Source organism: Pseudoliparis swirei, chromosome 8 (genome assembly GCF_029220125.1).
Source record: "Pseudoliparis swirei isolate HS2019 ecotype Mariana Trench chromosome 8, NWPU_hadal_v1, whole genome shotgun sequence".
Lineage (NCBI taxonomy): Eukaryota > Metazoa > Chordata > Actinopteri > Perciformes > Liparidae > Pseudoliparis > Pseudoliparis swirei.
This window is the reverse complement of record NC_079395.1, coordinates 11,402,755-11,423,085: the sequence shown is the minus strand read 5'-3', so window position 1 is coordinate 11,423,085 and position 20,331 is coordinate 11,402,755. Positions and strand designations below refer to the sequence as shown.

General features: G+C 43.4%; 3 protein-coding genes across 3 annotated transcripts; 2 read left to right on the top strand and 1 right to left on the bottom strand.

Moving 5' to 3' along the window:
• Nucleotides 1-29: 29 nt before the first annotated feature.
• On the top strand, nt 30-7,505 carry dipk1aa (divergent protein kinase domain 1Aa). Its single transcript, XM_056421204.1, has 6 exons — nt 30-475; nt 4,021-4,155; nt 4,843-4,950; nt 5,043-5,219; nt 5,333-5,464; nt 5,592-7,505. Exons 1-6 carry the CDS (start codon nt 422-424, stop codon nt 6,270-6,272), a joined length of 1,287 nt encoding a protein of 428 aa, XP_056277179.1. The 5' UTR covers nt 30-421; the 3' UTR covers nt 6,273-7,505.
• Nucleotides 7,506-7,613: 108 nt separating this feature from the next.
• Nucleotides 7,614-10,571, bottom strand: rpl5a (ribosomal protein L5a). Its single transcript, XM_056421205.1, has 8 exons — nt 10,502-10,571; nt 10,099-10,168; nt 9,863-9,978; nt 9,644-9,778; nt 9,266-9,468; nt 8,648-8,825; nt 8,006-8,094; nt 7,614-7,771 (listed from the first exon to the last, which is right to left on the bottom strand). Exons 1-8 carry the CDS (start codon nt 10,502-10,504, stop codon nt 7,669-7,671), a joined length of 897 nt encoding a protein of 298 aa, XP_056277180.1. The 5' UTR covers nt 10,505-10,571; the 3' UTR covers nt 7,614-7,668.
• A 5,856-nt stretch (nt 10,572-16,427) lies between these two features.
• Nucleotides 16,428-18,812, top strand: gfi1aa (growth factor independent 1A transcription repressor a). The gene is made up of 6 exons (XM_056421661.1): nt 16,428-16,539; nt 16,696-16,899; nt 17,431-17,834; nt 18,080-18,217; nt 18,345-18,510; nt 18,634-18,812. Exons 1-6 carry the CDS (start codon nt 16,428-16,430, stop codon nt 18,810-18,812), a joined length of 1,203 nt encoding a protein of 400 aa, XP_056277636.1.
• Nucleotides 18,813-20,331: the final 1,519 nt, after the last annotated feature.

Below are 20,331 nucleotides of genomic sequence, written 5' to 3'. Positions count from 1 at the left end.
GACAATACTCATAATTGCTCATTTATATAATGGCATAGGTGAATCCACGCTGAAGCAGGTTTCGCCAATTTGGTTGACAACCTGAAAAATTACAAAAATACTCGTTTTATTTGTCGCCGATCAGGTTGCGCCTGCGCGATGTGGTCATACGTGTTTTTTTGGAGGTATTTTCTTGAAAATCAGCAGCTGCTCCAAAGAGCACAGGCGCAGGCAAAGTGCAATATCACAGCGATTCACAGGGGCAAGACAACACGATAGTCCAATGGCCGTGCACCATAGTGGGGCTCAGATCTGGTAAAATGCGGTAATCTCCTCCTGTTCTGTAAACGAGACGGGTCGTTGAATGTGGAACACGCTCTCCTGTGTGTTTTGGATGAGCTCCCACAGCCAGATCCACGTATTGAGATGATCTATTTTTGCGATGGCGAAGGGTCTGTTTCCACGGGCCTGGGTGAAAAAGTCTTTCTACTTCCAGGTAATATCCCTGTCCAATAATTGTTCCGTTACTCGGATTGTGGTCTATACTGCGGGATGTGTTTAAATGGACTGAGAGCCCTCGTACCGCGGTGGTCGGGCTGACACACCAGACTGACAGCTGGCAGTGCCCCCCGGGGATATCTTGTGCTGTTTCCATAGAGGAATGTGGCCGCTGGTGAAAAGATGAATATGTTCTTTTCGCTGATACAGAACAGAGCAGGCCTAGCACTGAGAGTGTGGATAACATGCGAGATGAAATTGGTATGCCAGGACTGTTTTACCCAGGCCAGGGAGGGGGGGGTGGATCTCTAGACAGCTGTTTTGGATCTGATCTCACTTCATTGTAAGTTTTCTTCTCTTTACATTTGACTAGGAAGATGCCTGAACTTGCACTCAGAGCTCACTGTTCTTTCCTCACCTCCAAAAGTGACAGAGTCGCAGATGAGGTTGAACCTTCTCATTTGAGTATCGGGGGCTTGCTTCCACTAACTAATCCCAGCACTAAGGAGTTTATGAAAGAGGACGAGAATACACGGCTGCATTTGCTCTCGGAAAGATTAAACGTATTGTTGCAACATAACATAAAGTACAGTATGCTCATCACCCTTTTTACAGTAGAGTTCAGGAGGTTAATATTTAATGTGGCTTTAGACAACACGAGTCCGTGTTTCCTGCAGCCCTGTGGGCTGTTTAATCCAACCAGATCAGCCAGAATTAGGCTACATTTGATCCTGTACTTGTTTAACTCGTGTCTATGCCAAAACGCATGCAAAGTATACCTACAGTTTTGGCCACACAAGACGTGTTTGTTTCAAGTTTTTAAGTTTCGAGGTTTTATTTTGCCATTTGTGCCTAGACCAACAGTCCAGACCCATTGGGAATCTAGTGCAGGTTTATTGTGTTTATTTAGTTGTTTGTATTGTGTATTTGCTTATGTCCCCTTTTTGGTGCACAGTTAGTTTGTTCAATGAGAGACAGTTTTGGTTCAGTTGGTGTGATATTGTAGCAGCATTTTGTCGCTGACTGAGCTTAAAAATGCACTAATTGGCATTCAAAAAGCCACACGAGAGCCACTTTTACTTTAATTACTGTCTTTCCTGTTCGGTCTCTCTGATACCAAGATTGAAGATCTCAAGTGTTGTGACCGTTGCCCTGTTTTTGGGTCTTCTATAAAGAGAGTTTTCATTCTGGGATGGCATCAACCCTCTTTAAGCAGTGGTCGGCTGGGGCAGCAACATCTCGACTGCAGACAGGAGAAGCTCAGTCCTGAGGATGTCTGTGGACTCCATAGAGGACGTAGAATAGAGAAGGATGATGGCCTAACGACGGCCCCTTATGGGCCCAGTTCCTACATGAGACCCCGAGGACGGCTCCAGGCTGCTCCATCCACATTATCTGAAGATGTGATACTGCAGGTCTTATGTCCCTGTTGTAGTGACCAGACTGTAAGCATTCAATATTTCATGAGTGTTATCAACGCGCGGTAACTAAATCTAACTGTTGACAGCTGATTTACCCACATTTTTTAGACAGGCTTTGTACTACATGGACTGAACTTAACCGCAACATACTTCCTGCCTGCACTACTCATGACCAGCTCTGATTATCATTAATATCTTGCATCTGCTGCCACCTTAATGAACTTTGTTAGATTCCAAAAATAATAATAATAATTTTGGAGGAGTCCATTTATATATTGTACTTTATTCCACTCTTCAAGTGTAATATTTGTCCCTTTTTTAAATTTAGTTAGCTTTTCTTAGTCTGTTTAAACTAATTTTACATTTGCAGTTTTCCAATACAATAAGCATACATTTACTGCAGTGCACATATATATATATATAGTACAGCTATATTTTGCTTTGTACAACACTATAGTATTCAACAGCTTTTTTTACATTTCAGTCAATCAATTAAGTTTCTCTAATCTTAGTGAAGACAAACTAAGAAAAACTATTCGGTTCCAAGGAAAAGGAGACAGCACAAGGACCACAGGGAGTAAGGAAGTGAAGGATGAAGCTCTTTGTTGTTCGGGTTTCACATCTTCTACTTGGAGGCTTCATCATGTGGAGATGTGCTGAGCCACAGACGACGTGCACACTTGGCTTTTGTTTCCAACCATGTTGTCTGTGTGTTTCATGGCCAACGATCTTCTACGTACGTGCTCATACAGGCGTAGCAAAGTCGCCAGTTCAGTTAGAGGAGTGTAGTTGATGTGTACTCTACTGATAACTCCAGTTCCCTCCCTGGAGGCCCACTATCTGTTTGTTCATCTCCTCAGGACACAGAGTGTTTAAAAAAACAACGCAGCCGAGCAGAGACGACGTCAGCTCGAATACGAAGCTGCTGTTACAGCTCCAACAGCCGGCTGCTGCCATTGGACAATTTGGTGAAATGCGCCAAAGGGAATGCAAGGCAGGAGTTTTGTGGATTTGCCTGTAGCCTCCCTGTAGCGCAACATGGGGGAGTGTTGCATACTTTGTGCAAATGGATTTCATGAAAACCTCATTTGTGTTTATAGCAAGTTGATATTTGTTTGGGCTTTCAAAGCTGTTGCTAAGCTGAGTTGAGAGCAACAGCACGCTGCCAAAACATAAACAACATAAGCTGTTCTCGCCATCGGAGTGAGAATCAAAACCTCTTCATCCTCCCAAGAGCAGTGGCCGTCCTTGGAAGAAAAACTCCCTGCAGTTTAGTTTGAGTGCAAGTCTCCTGCTGTGGCTGCTCCACTGAGCCTTCCAACTGTTCCCGATTCATTTGTTGCATTGCAGTCGTCCACTTACTGCTGATATATTGATTTTGATATGTGAACTGACATAATATCATATCGATTTTTTAGACGGAGTGGGGTGTTCAAAAGCAAATACATCAATTTTATACTGGGCTGTCATTAATATTAATAGGAATTAGTTTTGGGGATTTATTGAGAATAGACTACGTAAAGTTTATTTAAACACTAAAAGTACGATTAAGACACTAAAACTAATCACTGAACGACTTGCAGCTCTTCTGTAAATACGACTTCTTGTCTTGCCTTTAGATCTTATTCAGTAAATCTTAGGGTTTTTGTCGTCATCTCACAGTTTTTTCTTGAGTAGTGAAGAATTATGTGTTGATATCATTGTGGAACATAAGTCACAGAAGCAGCCGCTCGGTGGGACATGTGACGTGTGCATCCTGTGACACGGCCAGTAATGAGATTCCTTGTCATGCCAGGATAGCATGACACTGGACCCACTGTGTGTCTGCAACGCCAAACCACTTTCCAGCTTTATGAGCTATTGTTGTGAGACACCCCATACTGTCACCACGGTAACACATTATGTGATCAGTTATGACAAGGGACTTACACGTCTGGCTTGAATCAGCACACTGTGCCTTTTTATAATGTGTTTACAGGCAGTGCATTGAATTAAACAATTGAACAATCGCACAGTAGATTGAATATATATATATATGTATATTTAGTTGGTCTCACCTGTTCTTAATGGTATATTTTATGGATCGATCTTAAGAGTTTCTGTTTCTGCTCGGCCTCCATAGGCTCGGATCTCCTTCGTAAGGGTGAAGTACCTGTTCCTGACATGGCTGACGGTGCTGGTGGGGAGCTGGGTGCTCTATGTGCAATACTCCACCTACACGGAGCTGTGCAGAGGACACGAGTGCAAGAATGCCATTGTGAGTCGTGGCGTTGTTTGTTTTGAACCTGTTCTTGTTTTGCATGAGGGAAACCTCGCCTAAGGCTGGGTCAACCACAGTTAGTTAGAAGTGGCTGTGGTTTGAAAACGAGTCAACCTGAGGATAAAATGTGATTTCTGTGCGGCAGTTAAACGTGTTGTAGACACTTTTTGTGCTCTTTGTTTAACCCTTGTGTTGCCTTCGGGTCATTTTGACCCGATTAAATATTTAACCCCCCCCCCGCCTTTGGGTCATTTTGACCCGATTCAATGTTTCACCCTCCTGTTACCTTTATATTTACTAACATATTTTACCCTTTGGGTTCAATTTGACGCCAGCAATTAAAACCTCCAGAAAATTATTAGAATTAATATTGTTTTCCAAGTTTAAGTGTGAGGCACTTTATGTTTGTTTGTTGACTACCGAAAGAACACCGACATTAAACATTGAATGGGGTCAAATTAACCCGAAGGCGGCAGGAGGGTGTAATGTTGATTCGGGTCAAAATGACCCGAAGGCAACACAAGGGTTAAGATCTAGAATAGTAATATTTCCTCACGTTATCAGGATACACGGCATCTAAAAAATACAAGAAGTTTTGCAGGGAGGGTGGGGGATGACTATAATTATAATTATAAAGGGGCTTACATTTAATCACATGTATCTACCTTTCTGTCTTTTTCCAAGTGTGATAAATACAGGAAGGGGATCATCGATGGTTCGGCCTGCAGCAGCCTGTGTGACAAAGACACGCTCTACATGAGCAGGTGTCTGTCAACGCTACCAAATAACCAAGTAGGAAACCAATTGAACTTTTAATTAAAGTTGTGATTGGACCAATGGCTGTTTTCAGCATGTTTACTGTGTGTTTGGCATTCTGTTGCCAGGTGTACACAGGAAGCTGGGGAGACCACGATGGGATCATCCGCTGTAAGTTGGGGGAGGTCGTGCACTACGAGCTGGGTGAGGAGCCGGAGCCCCGGAGAGAAGCCCCCGCGTTCGACAAGCCCACCAGAGGCACGTCAGTGGAGAAGTTCAGAGAGATGGTGTTCAACCACCTCAAGGTAAAGAACAGAGTCAGAGAGGTTCACATGGAACCAACTATTGTCGTCTGTGGCAAGCTGGACCAAAGCCTGGAACAGCCCCCTTCAAGTCTCTGTCCCTCTCGTTCCATCAGTCCAAGCTTGGAGAGCAGGCTAATCTGGCCGGCTTCGTCAGCCAGATCCTCTCTGTCGCCGATGGCAACAAAGATGGACGGGTGTCACTGCCAGAAGCCCGTTCCACATGGGCCCTACTGCAGATGGATGAGGTAGGATAACAAGCCACTGTTATCTGTTGTTGTATTGGTCTGAGATGTCCCGGAGTGAAAACATTGACAGCAAACATGAAAGTACGCGAGCCGTTTGGGGAGACACGGCTGTGCTTTGCTTTCCCAGGTGCTGCTGGGCCTGCTGCTCCAGGACCGCGGACACACTCCTCGCCTCCTCGGCTACTGCGGAGACCTGTACATGACTGAGCGAGTCGCTTACGGGCCCCTGTATGGTCTGTCTCTCCCCTGGCCGCTGGTGTCCTGGGTGCCCAGCAGCGTGCAGCGCACTATGGACCAGTGGTTCACCCCCTCGTGGCCTCGCAAAGCAAAGATCTCCATGGGCCTCCTGGAGCTGGTGGAGGACATCTTCCACGGTACCTACGGAAGCTTTCTGATCTGCGACCTCGCCGCGGCGCACTTTGGTTACACCGACCGGCACGAGCTCCGTCTGACGAACCCCCAGACGGTGGTTCCGGAGGACGAGTTCAGACGCATCATGCGGGCGCTGAAGTGTGAGACTGATGCCGACTGCGTGTACGGAGCCGACTGCCAGACGTCATGCGACGTGTCGGAAAAACGGTGCAGGGAGGAGCCGGTCCAGCCCAACTTGGCAAAGGCATGCAGTGCACTGAAGGACTACCTCCTGCGCGGGGCGCCGTCAGGGATGAGGGAGGAGCTGGAGAGGCAGCTGTACACCTGCATGGCGCTGAAGGGAAATGCTGGACAGATGAACATGGAGCACTCGCTTATTCTCAACAACTTGAAAGCTCTGCTGTGGAAACAGATCTCGCACACCAAAGACTCGTGACGAGGAGAGGAAGTCCTTCTGAAATCGTGGAGCTGAAGATTAAAGATGCTGCGAGTTAGGAATTGCACATTTAATGAAGTAGTTTTTATCAGCTCTTAACACTTATGAATGACTCTACATCCTCCGTGTAGGAGTTAAATAAACTGAATGATTGCATGTCGTCATCAGCCACATTACATTGCATTAGTCACAACAGTGGGATGTTTCGCGGGCACAGCTGTTACTCGTAAACAGATTTACTGTTACTCTCCAGAGCCGAGACCACATTGCTGTTTATACCACATTATTTAGAGATGAGATTGAAAACTTAAGAGTTGTACATTGCTCCAGCTGAAAGTGAAATGCACTAAGATGGGCTCCTTGATGTTACGGTTGCTCCTGAGCACCGTGGCATTAGTGTCGCGTTAAATGATTCTGTATAGAGTCCAAAACTAGCGGTCCCTACTGAGGCTATGGATACATCTTATGGAATGAGACCTTATTTATTTTAAGTGAAGAAACTTACTTGGACACTTTAAGGTTACGCAAACCAGAGTGAATAGTGCAAATGATTTCTGCAGCGGATAAATACCTTTAGTGCACCAATGATCGTTTACAGCAGCAGGACACAGTTGTGGTATGGACTCAACCACAGCACCCGTGTTCCTCACAATGAAGGAATGTCCCGCAGTGCAACAATGTGACAAATAATCTATTTTTGGCTACAGGCTGTACAGGATTGTTGTCTTTTTAGAAGAATAAATAGCAATGCCTCTAAACGAGGCAGTTCACATGATGTATCGGTCAGTGTACCATGAGGATCTTCCTGAGTCTGTACATCAACGACACATGGAATATTATTGTATTTTATTTGGTTTAAGAATGTTCTTGTATTTCTCACTGAAGAGCATTTATGGTTGTGCTGTATCACGTTTTGGATTGTGTCTCAGTGCCAGAGATCCAGCTGAAATCACTTATGAATGTTAACTGAAGTGGAGATGTTGATCAACCCTCGTGGTCACACTTGAATGCTATATTGAGTATTTGCCATGATCCATTCCAGACATTGCTGTGACAGATGTCAACCTGACTTAATTTACCACTTTAAGAGCGTTTCAAAACAGACTTGACCTGTAAAGCATGTTGAACTTGTGGACAATGCTTTCTTTTCTTTCCTACTTTAAAAATGTAAAAACAGAGTTTATCCATTGGAGACCAGCATGATTTTGCACAAATAAACATCACACCACTTCAGTCACGTATCAAATCTGTTCAGGTCTGATTTACAATGCAACACACTCATTTACCTGGATTAGATTATGAATATTAATCCCTAGCCACTCGAAACTATTGACAGACAAATTTGAGTTTAAAATAAATTTATTTGTGTGATGCGTGTGTTGTCGGAGCAGAGCTCCTAACCGTCCTCTGCCTCTTGTGCTTGGGCTCGTAAGTAACTGGCTTTCTTCTGGGCGACGCGGTCCTTCCTCTGTGCCAAAGATAACTTGGCGCGATTCCATCTGCCCGGAAAGAAACACAACAGCAGCTCCATTAATATTCAGCACACCAGAAGTACCGGTTTGTCCGCTCTGCACTGGGAGCTTCCTGGTACAGATATTCAACAGACTTTGAATGCTGTTATTTTTCCATGGTATTCTTTTAAAAAGTTAGTCACAATTTGGCTCCAAAAGGAGAAAATACACTTTTCAATATTGACTGAAGTTGCACCATCACAAAGTGGAGAAAGAACCCACCTCTTCTTCTTGATTTCCTTTGTGGGTTTCTTTTCATGAGTAGGGTTTGCTCTAATGGAGGCGTGTGCTTTTTTGTACATTTCTTCGACCTGATAAAAACAAAAACACCCACATGTTATTATTCCACGTCAAGAACATTTCACTGTGCCTCATGATGACTCTTGCTTCTCTCAGCCCCGTCTTGAAAGGACAGTAAACATCAGCTATTGCAAATGAAGGACCAACTACATTTTGCTCAGCAGAATTTGTATCATCATCAAGAAGCAGAGGACCAGTAAACACAGCAGTTGAATATTTGATATATATATACATATATGATGCAGCCAGAGTAGAGCTGAGAAATTCTCGAGCACTGGGCTTCAGGGTGGAGTGCAGCATGGGTCACAGATATAACATTTAAACTAGTCTTGGACAGGGTTGAAGGTTCAAATAAAGAAATAAACATCGTGATCAAGATATGTACCAAGTAACATTCTAGTTTAAAAATAACTCATTACTGCCATCTGGTGGACAGATTATGTCATGCTGAATTTCTTTTTTAGCCAATATGGCCGATCGTAGGACGGCGAGGTTGCACCAGTGACACTATGGCCAGAGAGTTTACTGCAGTGTGTATTGGTTAGTGAAGAGCGTCCATCTTACTGCGTCTGGCGTCACTCCGTTCTTGATGAAGCGAGAGAACTGTTTCTTGTAGGCATCCTCGTCTTCCTCCATCAGGTACGACATGTAATCGGCAACGTTCATGCCCATGATGTGTTTTCGGTGCATCTCTGCGTTGAAGTCTTTACTCTCCGAGTCGTAACCGGGGAAACGTTTTAAACTAGAAACAAAGCAGAGTTCACATCAGGCTGTGACAATTAAACAAGTCACAACTTCTCCAAGTATTTCTTATATACGTTTTAATTGTTCCTGGTTTCTAGTAATTCTCCAGTGCTCTGACAAACCGTTACACCGATGTTTGCTTTGGTTCATCTCGCTTCTCTCAGCCCCGTCTTGAAAGGACAGTAAACATCAGCTATTGCAAATGAAGGACCAACTACATTTTGCTCAGCAAAATTTGTATCATCATCAAGAAGCAGAGAAGAACCACAAACTGGAACAGTGACACACTGGTCATAAACCAGCAGAATTTTAAAAAAAGTCTCTCGAAGTGACAAACACACGTTTTGATCCAGAGGTACATTTCTAATTTGAAACTACACACCTGATTTAGAGGTGAAGTTGCAAAACTAGTACAATACAACTTTAAATAAAACTGACCTGTGGGGAATAGCCAGCCCTCCGTCCACGGCCCCCTTCAGGGCTCCGAACACCTTGTTTCCGGTCGTGGTTCTGGCGAGGCCGGCATCCAGGTAACAGGTAAAGGCACCCGGCTGCCCGTCAATGCTCTCTACGTTGAACTCGTCTCCAGTCACCTCCACCTGGCCCTCGTACACCTGGTCCATGCCAAACTTCTGCAGCAGCTAAAAAGAGGATGCAGGAAAACATTTAAAAACGCCATGATTACACACGGTTGATTGATTATGAAATAAACTAAATCGGACTTTAAAAATTGCTATGCAATCATAAATCTCACTCTCCCATTCGTGTGGTGACATCAGCAGCTTTGTGTGTGTGTGTGTGCGCGCGCACTCTTACCCGGCGAGCCAGCAGCAGCCCGGTGCAGTAGGCCGCAGCGTAGTTGGTAAGGCCGACTGTGATGCCATAATTGGGCAGCTCGTGAGAGTACGATGCGCACACAATGTGGTCGCCTTCAATCTTTGCATAGGCGATCTGCACGAGACAGACACAGTGGGTTAGTCAGGTCGTATCTAAGATGAGACCACGTGAGTTTCAGCCCGTCTCTCAGTCACCGACCTGGCAGCAGATGTCCCTGTTGGAAAACCGGACGATCATGCGGTACTTGGGCGTGTTATACTTGTTTTTGTCCTGCAGGACAAGGCGCTTTCGGGCAAAGTAGTCAGTTTTCCCCTCTGTAGAATTACCAAAAGTCAACGATTAGTGAAGCAGTTTACTTTAAACCTGCAGATGGCTTCATGGTGCCCGGTCACAATGAGGGCTGAGAAGCCGGTGTGAAGCCAACAGTGCCGTACCTCTCCTCCTCCTGAATTTGACTTGATATCTCCTGAAGTAGGCCTTGCTCTTCACCACTTTGACGAACCCCTGCGGAGGAAAAGTAGAGACACGATGTTACCCGCGCAAACTAGAACGGATGGGAAAAGTTTCACGCGAACGAAAAAAAGGTGTTAACAGTTTTAAACGTCAGTGTCGAGTCATTTATAACAGTATTGGTTGTGGCGAGAGCTGCAATGTGGGTCAGCTAAGGTGTCGTCAGCCATGGAGGCGCCACGCTGGAGCTCTGAGGCTCACCGGTCGAGCATCAAACATCCGCAAACATCTGCCCCCCGACACGCGGAATACACTCGTCTACCATCACCCCTATATCTACACAACAAGTCCGCCTGCCCTGGATGTTTATTTAAAGTTTCAACTCACCATCTCTGCGCGGATTTAGCTGCTGTTCCTCCTGGATTCAGATCGTCTCTGTGGAGCGGAAGTTTTGTCTCTTAAAATGGACGTCTCGTGAGCAGGCAGCGCCCCCTGCTGGCCCGGAGGACGGCACACTGGAGTCGACAGGGGGCAGCAGCGACACACACACACACACACAACGCAGGGTTCACTAATTTTCACCAACAGTGATTTAGTGATTATCAGGTTATGGCAATGTAAAACAATATAATGCACATTGTGATGTAACTCATTGAAACTTTCGTGCTAGTGGGAAACCAAATGGTTCAGTAATCTTCTAAATAACACCTGATGCACTCTGTGAGGATCAGGCGGATTTGCTTTCAAATAACTTGACACTGAAGGACAGATCTGCTTTTGTATCATCCATCCGTGTTATGAAATCAAGCTATTTTAAAAAACGTTGTCTAGATGTTCCTTCATATTTTTCATCGCTGTCAGAGGTGAACATCTTTTTAAATGTTTCCAAAATTTCTTGTGACATTTTCTAGTTTTTTAGCTATTATTTAAACATCCGGTCACACGTCTATACTTCTATATTACACACACGCGTAACCTGGACAGCTGCTATGATATTGCATACCAGTACGACTCAAACACTGACGGGACATCCCGACTGAGCTGACATTCAGGAGTAATAAGAGTAACAAAAACAGTCAACGTAACATGTGACTTACATTGTAGATCCACCTATTTCCAAACGCTAGACAGGGGTTGCTGCTGATCCATTAATATGAATTAGGCTACCCAAGTAAAGAACAATAATGCTAAATGCTTATAGCCTGAATGTAGGCCTCTAAACTTCTGCGCCACCACTGATTCTAAAGCTTCTCATTCTATTCAGGATGACAGGGATGTAGTCTGAAGTTTAGACTTGAAATATTTTGTGATACATATTGTGTGTATTTAGGACCAACTGAGCAGTAGGCTACATTTCATAGACACATTACATTTCAACTGTCCACTTGACAGGCTTTGAACCCCTTAAACAATTACTGTAAAATGATGAACCAATGTGAGTAACTGTTAGCTCTATGAAAAGCTCTACTGAAAAAAGGGAACCAGGATCTTCTGCTTTTCCGTTCGAGGTGAGATAGATAATATCCCACACCGTCACTCTCGGGGCAGATGTTCTCAGTGTTAGATAAGAAATGTCAAAGTCACTCTTATGGCCAGCTTTCTTGTCGCCGCTCAAGCTCTGTTTATGCAGAACTGATTTCACAATGAAGAGAATAAACTGTCCAGTCATCAGCCTGCAGCAGCGATCAGTGGTTAATAATGAAGTTTCCCACTGAGGGCAGAGGGTGTGGTGGGTGTACCTAAGTGTAATACTGGTCGTACATTTGTCCACTTTGAAAGATCGTTCTACCAATCTGTATTTGGGCTTGATTTTATCATCCTAAAAAGACACAAAACAAAAGAACGACTTAGACGTTACAGTGGACTAGAAATGACTTGCAGAAAGTCACATGTCAACAAATGTGTTAACAGGCCCACCACTGATAAGAAGACTGCACTTGACAGTTGACGAGTGACACACACTTGTTGTCTTTCCTGCCTTTTTCTCACAGCTAATTGCATTCATTTGCATGTGCACAGGTTGAGGCATTGTAAAGATCGGCAGCCATTTCCCCCGAAGTCCGTAACAATAAAGACAAACGGGTGTAATTACATCTGCAGCATGCAGATACCTCATTAACCGGCCCCGTGTTTCTCAGCGTTTGAAAGATAAGGATAGAAAACATAGTTAAAGTTCTTTGTCCTGGATCGGTGGTCCACACTGCATACTCACTAAAAAACAAATCAGTTCTGCAGAAATGAAAATTAATTATTCTATCTTAACTGATAGAATATCTCAAGAGTGGGATGGTGAACGAGATGTAGATTCTGTGTTCAGGCTTTTTTCTCCACCTGTCATATGAAACAGATAAGAGCAGTATTCTCTGTGTTTTTGAGCCTCAGCTAAAAGAAATAGACACTTGTAAAATGGTGAATTATTCGGGTTCAGGGTGGTAATCAAATAAAAAACTTCATTTAACAACCAAGGTTAGCTACATATCTCGAGTTTAAACTATCTATAACAAGTTATTAAAACTTCCAACACTGCACAACAACACATAAAAGCATCGACACACACATGAACTGCAGGCTTATTGAGGCTTGCATATGGCTGTTGAACTCTGACCTTTCAAACGGCCGCTTCACCCCCCAGGACAGACACACAATGACCGGGAAGCACCAAGCAAGTTTCTTCACATCCACACACCAACGTCCCCCGACGAGATTCTTAGTATTTGAGAGGTAAATTTACAACCAGAAGCGGGCTGGTTGCAAACAAGGGGAGCCGCTGATCACAGTGATGGATGAGGAAGGTGATTTGTGGAGTGTTTACAGCATAAATCCAAGCATCTGTTTAGTATAACGTGAGAGTTTCTTTTCAGAGCTTCTTCCTGGTTTTTACTTTCCACACTTTGATGTTTTTTTCTCATATTATGCGGACATTGGGTAAGTTTAAGGATATTTAGGGTATATGATCGTACATAAATAGTCAGTTAAATCAGAATAATAAACCAGTAAACCATTATCATAAATCAAATAACAGTAACACAGACACAAGCTCCCTAAGACGAGAAAAACGAGACATTTGTGAACCTCCTTTGTGAAAGAAGAACTGTCTTGCGGTCAGCAGCGTCCAGTAAATCATTCATTGTGTTCACACTTGGTTCCTATCTGACGGCTGCAGTTGTGGCCAGCTGAGAGCTCATGAGGACTGGGCTGCATGCAGTTGAACCTGAGGAAAAGGAGTAAAGTCAGATTGTAGCTGGAGGAAAAGGGATGGATTGTTAAAAGGAAAGAGGGAGGGGTTTGTTACACTGTGGTTAGAGTTCTGGAGCCAAAGGAACCTGTGAGGGGATGAGATAGCATGATGTGGTTTTCATTGAGATGCCAGAGTGGAGGTGCAGAGGTGAACGCTCAGCCTGAGAGCCTGGGACCAAACAGAGGCACCAGGGAACGTCAGTTTAGCCACAATAAGCTATTATGGCATAAATCCATTGCATGCTGAGTAAAATCTACTTTTTGTTATTGTGTACAATATAAAAGATCACTGGTTTAAATGATTCTCTTAAGTCTTATTTAATAGTATAACAACTGCATGCAGAAAAGTAGACTGAATGTCTAACACACGTTTCTATTTGTATCTATAAGAACAAATTTGGTTTTAGTTTCACTTGTCAACAGTCTGACTTAAAGTTCAATATGTTTTGAAGGAAGAAATACCTCTCTCTATGCCTCCTAACATTGAATTCATGATAATTAAAATACACCTTTGCTCAATTCAACAGTTGCTTATGGAGGCTAATGTTAGCTTATGTTATCAAACTTTAGCTTGATATTGTTATGTAATTGCCACAGTAGCACAAGCAAATAAAAATGATTAAGTCAGTGAATTTTCTTTTCTCGTGATACTTTTTGCATCATTATCCCATAATTATCACATGTAGCCTCAGCAGCAACTTTTGAGCAGACAGTCTCACTTTAACCTGGATGTCATTGCATTGAAATCAAGACACGGTGTTGACCACGCTGTGCACTCTGCTCCTCTTGTCAATATTCACATGCATGTGGTACAAAAGCTGAAACCTCAGGTATATTTAAAACTGCGAGGAGTCCCCTCAGTCTGTCCTCACGAGGGCTTAAAGCGGCCACAGGGTGAGCTTGAGAAAATAACCTCATGGCTCTATAGGCCTGCAGCACAAGTCTTTATTTAACCCTGCGACTGTGATCCGCACTTTTGACAAGGTAGACAAGTGCAGCGGAAAGCAAAGCAGAAATACAAGAAACCCCCCATCCCCCCTCCTCCGCTCCCATGGCTGTGATCACTGCAATTGGGCTTCTATTTCAATCATAGCTGTAAGACTAAAAGAGTGAGAATTGAGGCCTGTATGTGTGTGTGTGTGTGTGTGTGGGGGGGGGGGGGGGGGGTTACAGAGAGACAAGAGGCTGTGGCAACAGCAATAGCGTCTTGTCTACTCTGCGTTTGGTTTCCTGTTCTGACTCAGTGTTAAACTCTGAGTGTGTCTCTCTTGCTTTTTGATAATAATCAGAATCCTGTCAATCTCAATTTCAAACAGAGCTTGTTTAAAGTATTTTAACTGAAACACTTATCTTAATATCTGGTTCAATGCCTCTCATGAGATGTGACTGAGCCCCCCATAATCTATGGAAAGTGCTTTATGTGTTATCTTCATGATGATTGTTGTGTGCTGTCGAAATAATTGGGTCATGTCTAAAATCCTGTTAATTCCATTCATTAAAAGGGGAAACTGAGAATTACAAGTTCACTTTTGGCTTTGCTCACACTGTGTGTGAATTCATTGTCTGCTCATTTGTGGGATGAGAGGTGATCGTTAGATCTTAAATATTCAAACGGAAGCCAATGATTTCTCTTTCGGTGAAACATTTAAAAAATAGGCTTTCAGATGCAAGTTAAGTGCTGGCATGGTGGAGTTATCAGATGATGCCGATGACTGACATGACATGTAATCTAAATTAACACATAAACTAATTTTGTATTCATAATTCCACAAAGGAATACTCATCTCTATTTTATAAAAAAATATATAAAAAATAATAAGAATAATGAAAGACGGACAGTTATGAATCAGTGTTTGTATTTGACTGTCATGTCTGAATAACATGAACATGTTCTAAGGGAGGGAGGGGAAGAAAGAGTGTGTGCGTCTTATACGGAGCTGAGTGTGTTGTGTCTGCAGCGTGTGACTGTGTGGTATGTGTCCTCCTGAGAGCTGGGATATAACCGCTGTGTGAGTGGGACATGTGTTCCAGCGGACGCCTCGGCTATCTGCTCTGCTTGCAGGTCACTAACTTGTTACAGCTGCATCAAACAAACTCGCTTCCCACGTCGGAGGAAAATCGATGCCGTTTTGCTTTGGTCCGACCTTGAAAGCTCAAATCTTCGCTTGATTTGAAAACGTTTTCCTGTATTCTTTGATTATTTTCCATATTCCAGTTGGCACTTATGCATCCTGTATTTCCTTCAGTGGACAGCCTAATTGAGCCTGCGCATTGGCCGGGAGGGGCTTTTAATGATGTAAAACAATAAGGCTGGAGTCAGCGCGGGTAAGCAGTGTAACTGTAAAGTATACTTCGGCTCCCCACCAGCAGGCTGTTGTGCAGAGCGGCCGTGCGCGTCTCGTTAACAGGATCACATTACAACCAGTGAAACCAATAGGACAATACACATGGCAGTCTATACGTCTGCCTGCATGGACCCAAACACACGTTTATGTCTCATCATCAAATGATCGTTACCGACCAGTTTAATCATCTGGCTTGATGAGACCTCAAATTACACGTTTTGATAGTTTACATAAATTTCGTGTTTATGCATTTAATAAAAATACAAATCATTGTAACAGACGAGTATCCAATCTCAGTTTGAATATCTCGAAATACCGTGTGATGTACATGTTTTCTAACTGATTGGACATACATATTGTGATAGTATTAATGAATTAGACATACTACTTGAAAAAATACATATTTAGTCTAAGCCAGCATAGTGTCCACTTTAGGTTATAAACCATCGCTGTGAATTTCCTCTTATGTGATCCAGCCTCCGTAAGGTCTTTCAATACGTCCTCTTCAATCCCATATCCTTGGGGAGGGGGGTCCCCGCTGCCCAGTGACACCTGGTAAACGATACGTCCTCTTTGCGCGTGCGTAATAGCCTGCCAAAAATCCCAACACCGTCTCGACTGTCAACCAATAGTGTTCCAATCTGTCCAGAGATAAAGTCAGAGCAGTGTGGAGCTGAGAGAAGTGAAGTGGAGGATTTCAGACGTAAGCAGCACCGAGACACCAGACAAACATGCCGAGGTCTTTCCTAGTGAAGAGCAAAAGGGCCCACAGCTACCACCAGCCCCGGTACCTGGACGATGACTACAGCCGATTGGACACTATTCTGGCTAACGTGTGCGCAGGTAGGTTTTCTTGTGCGTAATTACGCACGAAAAGGTTGAATAACAGAGCGTGAATCCTATCATTTCCAATCATATCTTACTCATTAAAAGTGAATTATTGTCCTTCTATCTAGGCACCCGTTGCAAAGTTTCATTGCTAATTTCTGTTGTCATTAGAGACCAAATCTCTGGCGGAGTTTGAGTCCAACTCGGAGCCGCACGAAGATGTGAGCGCCGGCGCTCACAGACTGTCCCCCAGGTCCAGGCTGCTATCACCGGGGTCGCTCTCCTCCAGCCCCCCGCTGAGCTGCACCGGCAGCGTGTGTGACCGATCCTCTGACTGTGATTTTTGGCGTCCCCCGTCTCCCTCCTCCTCACCAGGTCTGTTTTCATCCAGACTTTATGTTTTTTACAAAAGTGTCTGAGGACTATTATACAATACATACATGTTGTGTTTGTTGTGTGTTCGGCCTATCTAAATAGTGAGTCTGGCATTAGACCAGTGAGCTTAAACAAATTGACATGTTTAGTTTTCAGCAGTTGCCATCCAAATCAGCTTTGAGTGGGAACAATCTTTAAACATGCTCAGCACTCACCTATATCCTGTTGTTAGGGATTATAATAACAAAGAAGAAATACATTTATATTCTCTATTTAGGGGTCAGACATTCAAGAGCATGATATAATGTTTATTGGTATGCCGATTTTATTTTTAAATTAATGAACGATTTTATTGAAATACATTGTAATTGAGGGACTTCAGGGTTGTTTTCATGTTGTCTATATTATTTCGCGCATGACGATATACATTTCCGTCCATTTCCAAATGATCACATTTTAAAACACGCTATGAGCTGCAGATCGCGCAGCAGTAAGAATATCCACTCACCCTAAATCCAAATCAACTTCCAGATTCAGAGAAGTGCTCCACTCCCTCAGCGGAGGACGGCCACCACTTCAACACCCCGGTATTTCCTTACTCCTGGACGGCTTACTCTGGCTCTGAGTTGAGGCATCTGGTTCAGGGGCCATATCACCACCACGTCCAGGGCCACAGGGAGCCTCACTCACCCACCAGCTCCTACGCTGCAGAGGACAGCGGCGCGGAGCAGCTTTACGCGCAGCGGGGCCCGGTGGCAGGATGCTACCAGGAGTTTTCATCAACGGCCCACCAAACCTGTAGGATGCGGGACGGAGGCGAGCTGTATGTGGATGTAAAGCAGAAGTCCCGCGCTGCGGAGATCAAGTCTGAAAATGATTTTATTTGTTCTAACATCGAGTCAAGTGGATCCTATAAGTGCATTAAATGTGGAAAGGTACGTTGACCCATGTTTACTGAAGTGTTACATGGTGGAACCCAAGATACTCATATTGTTTTGATATTGTTAGAGATGTTACACTGTAGGCCCTATATGCTGTTTAGTGTTCGGGATATGACAGGATGTCCATTGAGCTAAAATTCACTTAAAACCGAAACTGAGTGACCCGCAAAGAGATTAGAGGCCTCTATATTTTCCCATTTTAGTTTGATATCGAAGTAAACATGTTTATTTGTCCAAAGGTGTTCTCCACGCCTCACGGTTTGGAGGTTCACGTGCGGCGGTCGCACAGCGGGACGCGGCCGTTTGAATGTGGGATTTGTGGGAAAACCTTCGGACACGCAGTGAGTCTGGATCAGCACCGAGCGGTTCACTCACAGGTAACTGCTCACTGAAATAGACGAATACAGTTACGAGGCTCCCATCATGGACGCAACCCAACCCAGTCATTAAACCTTAATGTTGAGGCCTTCCACACTGACATGTTACATGTTACATGCTCCACAGGAAAGGAGCTTCAGCTGTAAAATCTGCGGCAAAAGCTTCAAGCGCTCCTCCACGCTGTCCACGCACCTGCTCATCCACTCGGACACGCGCCCATACCCGTGCCAATACTGCGGGAAAAGGTTCCACCAAAAGTCAGACATGAAAAAACACACTTTCATCCACACAGGTGAGACACTGCACGAGCTAAGACGTCATCGACACATGATAAACCAAACCAGCCGTTGTTAATCGTAATGCGTAAAAATGTCTCGGACACATTTCCAACTGTGTGATATCGTTTTCGCTACAGGTGAGAAACCGCACAAGTGTCAGGTGTGCGGGAAGGCCTTCAGTCAGAGCTCCAACCTCATCACGCACAGCAGGAAACACACCGGCTTCAAGCCTTTCGGCTGCGACCTCTGTGGGAAAGGTTTCCAGAGGAAGGTTGACCTGAGGAGGCACAAGGAGACGCAGCACGGACTCAAATGAGCAGACTTCGATGCTTTAGCACGAAATCTGGCACGTTTATTCTACTCTGATACGGTCGTGCTTTATTTGATTATATTGTTTGTTGCATTGGCCTACTTTTACCGTAGAATGTAGTTAAATATTAAGCCTGAGATATTCTGTTTGATTTATTTTGGAAAATAAAGTTTATTTATCGTTTGTGTTCGACATTTGTATTAAAATATAAAAGATTTACGAAATTGTATGTTTATTAATAATTTATGAAATTATCATTTTTAAATGATCAAATTATATTGCTCCCTCTCCTTTAGGTCAAATAGATATCTAGCCAGGGATTACACTTTCACTTTTGGAGCCCAGTTGTCAATTTTCAGTTATAAATGGACACGCCTTACATTTCAGTCTCTCTAAATGTAATTATTTATTTTCTCAATGATAAGAAAACATTTCTCATCATCTAGAACTTATTTCTTTAGGTTTTATTCAACAATAACAAATTCAAAAACAGCAAAAACAATGCACTGTCTCAGTCCCCTGATTGCAGGTATACGTTGTAAAAACGAGAAGCTGTGCTCAGCCATCAATCACGTCCACAATCTGCATGTCAAAAAAATCATATCTCCAAAATTAAATAGAAAAACGTTTTGCTCCGTGCATGCGCCACCTGTTCAAAACCAAATATTTTCAGATACCAGCATTGTTAACATACCCATATAACACATTACCTGGAGCTATAAACCGCCCTGTGAAGGAAGTCTGCAGAAATAGCTTCACTTTTATGACAGAAGCTCCTCCACATGGCGGCTTCATGGGAAAAGGGTGTGATTTATTAACATCCACTGCTCTACAACTTCAAGGATCTGATTTGCACACATCTCCCCAGATTGTGTTTACAGCGATGCTGCTATACAACACAGACCGAAACACGGTGCAGGAAGAAGTCAACTCCTTTACTCAAGTAAAAGTATTCATCAAGAACATTTACTTTTATAAGTATTGAAAGTGAAAGTAAAAGTAGTCAACGTAAAACAATTCCCATGTTATACATTATGTCATTATATTATTATTAATCATGCATTCATATAAAAGCTGGATTTTTGTGTTGGTTGACGTGAAGCTCATTTAGGTTTTTAATCGGAATAATGATTATGTTCTCCAATAATTGATTGATAATTTGGTATGTTAACAAAAACCGAAGAAAGAACTGAGGTTCCCCAGAATCCAGAGTGGCACCTTCACAATGTTTGCTTGGTCCAACAGTCCAAACCTCAACATCATGATGAGTGAATTCAAATGATTCGAGGAAGAGCAGCAGTCTCTCACATTGGAGAATCTGGAACCATGAAATGTTGCGCAATGCATATTTGCATTTAAACAATTACAGAAATAGGCTCCAATTAATTTTCTCAATTATTTAATCAACTAATCATTTCAGCTATACTGATGAGTTTCATGTATAACACAAATATTAAATATAGTTTTGTGTGCAAACATTTTTAAAGTAAAACTAAAACTGTTAAATGTTTGTAGTGAAATAAAG

Coding starts and splice junctions, on each gene's coding strand:
- dipk1aa (XM_056421204.1), top strand. CDS start 422: ATGGCGAAGGGTCTGTTTCCACGGGCCTGGGTGAAAAAGTCTTTCTAC. Junction 476..4,020: donor AAAAGTCTTTCTACTTCCAG/GTAATATCCCTG, acceptor CGGCCTCCATAG/GCTCGGATCTCCTTCGTAAG. Junction 5,465..5,591: donor CCCTACTGCAGATGGATGAG/GTAGGATAACAA, acceptor TTGCTTTCCCAG/GTGCTGCTGGGCCTGCTGCT.
- gfi1aa (XM_056421661.1), top strand. CDS start 16,428: ATGCCGAGGTCTTTCCTAGTGAAGAGCAAAAGGGCCCACAGCTACCAC. Junction 16,540..16,695: donor TCTGGCTAACGTGTGCGCAG/GTAGGTTTTCTT, acceptor TGTTGTCATTAG/AGACCAAATCTCTGGCGGAG. Junction 18,218..18,344: donor ACCGAGCGGTTCACTCACAG/GTAACTGCTCAC, acceptor CATGCTCCACAG/GAAAGGAGCTTCAGCTGTAA.
- rpl5a (XM_056421205.1), bottom strand. Junction 9,469..9,643: donor GGCTGCTGCTGGCTCGCCGG/GTAAGAGTGCGC, acceptor TCCTCTTTTTAG/CTGCTGCAGAAGTTTGGCAT. Junction 8,095..8,647: donor ACGGAGTGACGCCAGACGCA/GTAAGATGGACG, acceptor TGTTTTTATCAG/GTCGAAGAAATGTACAAAAA.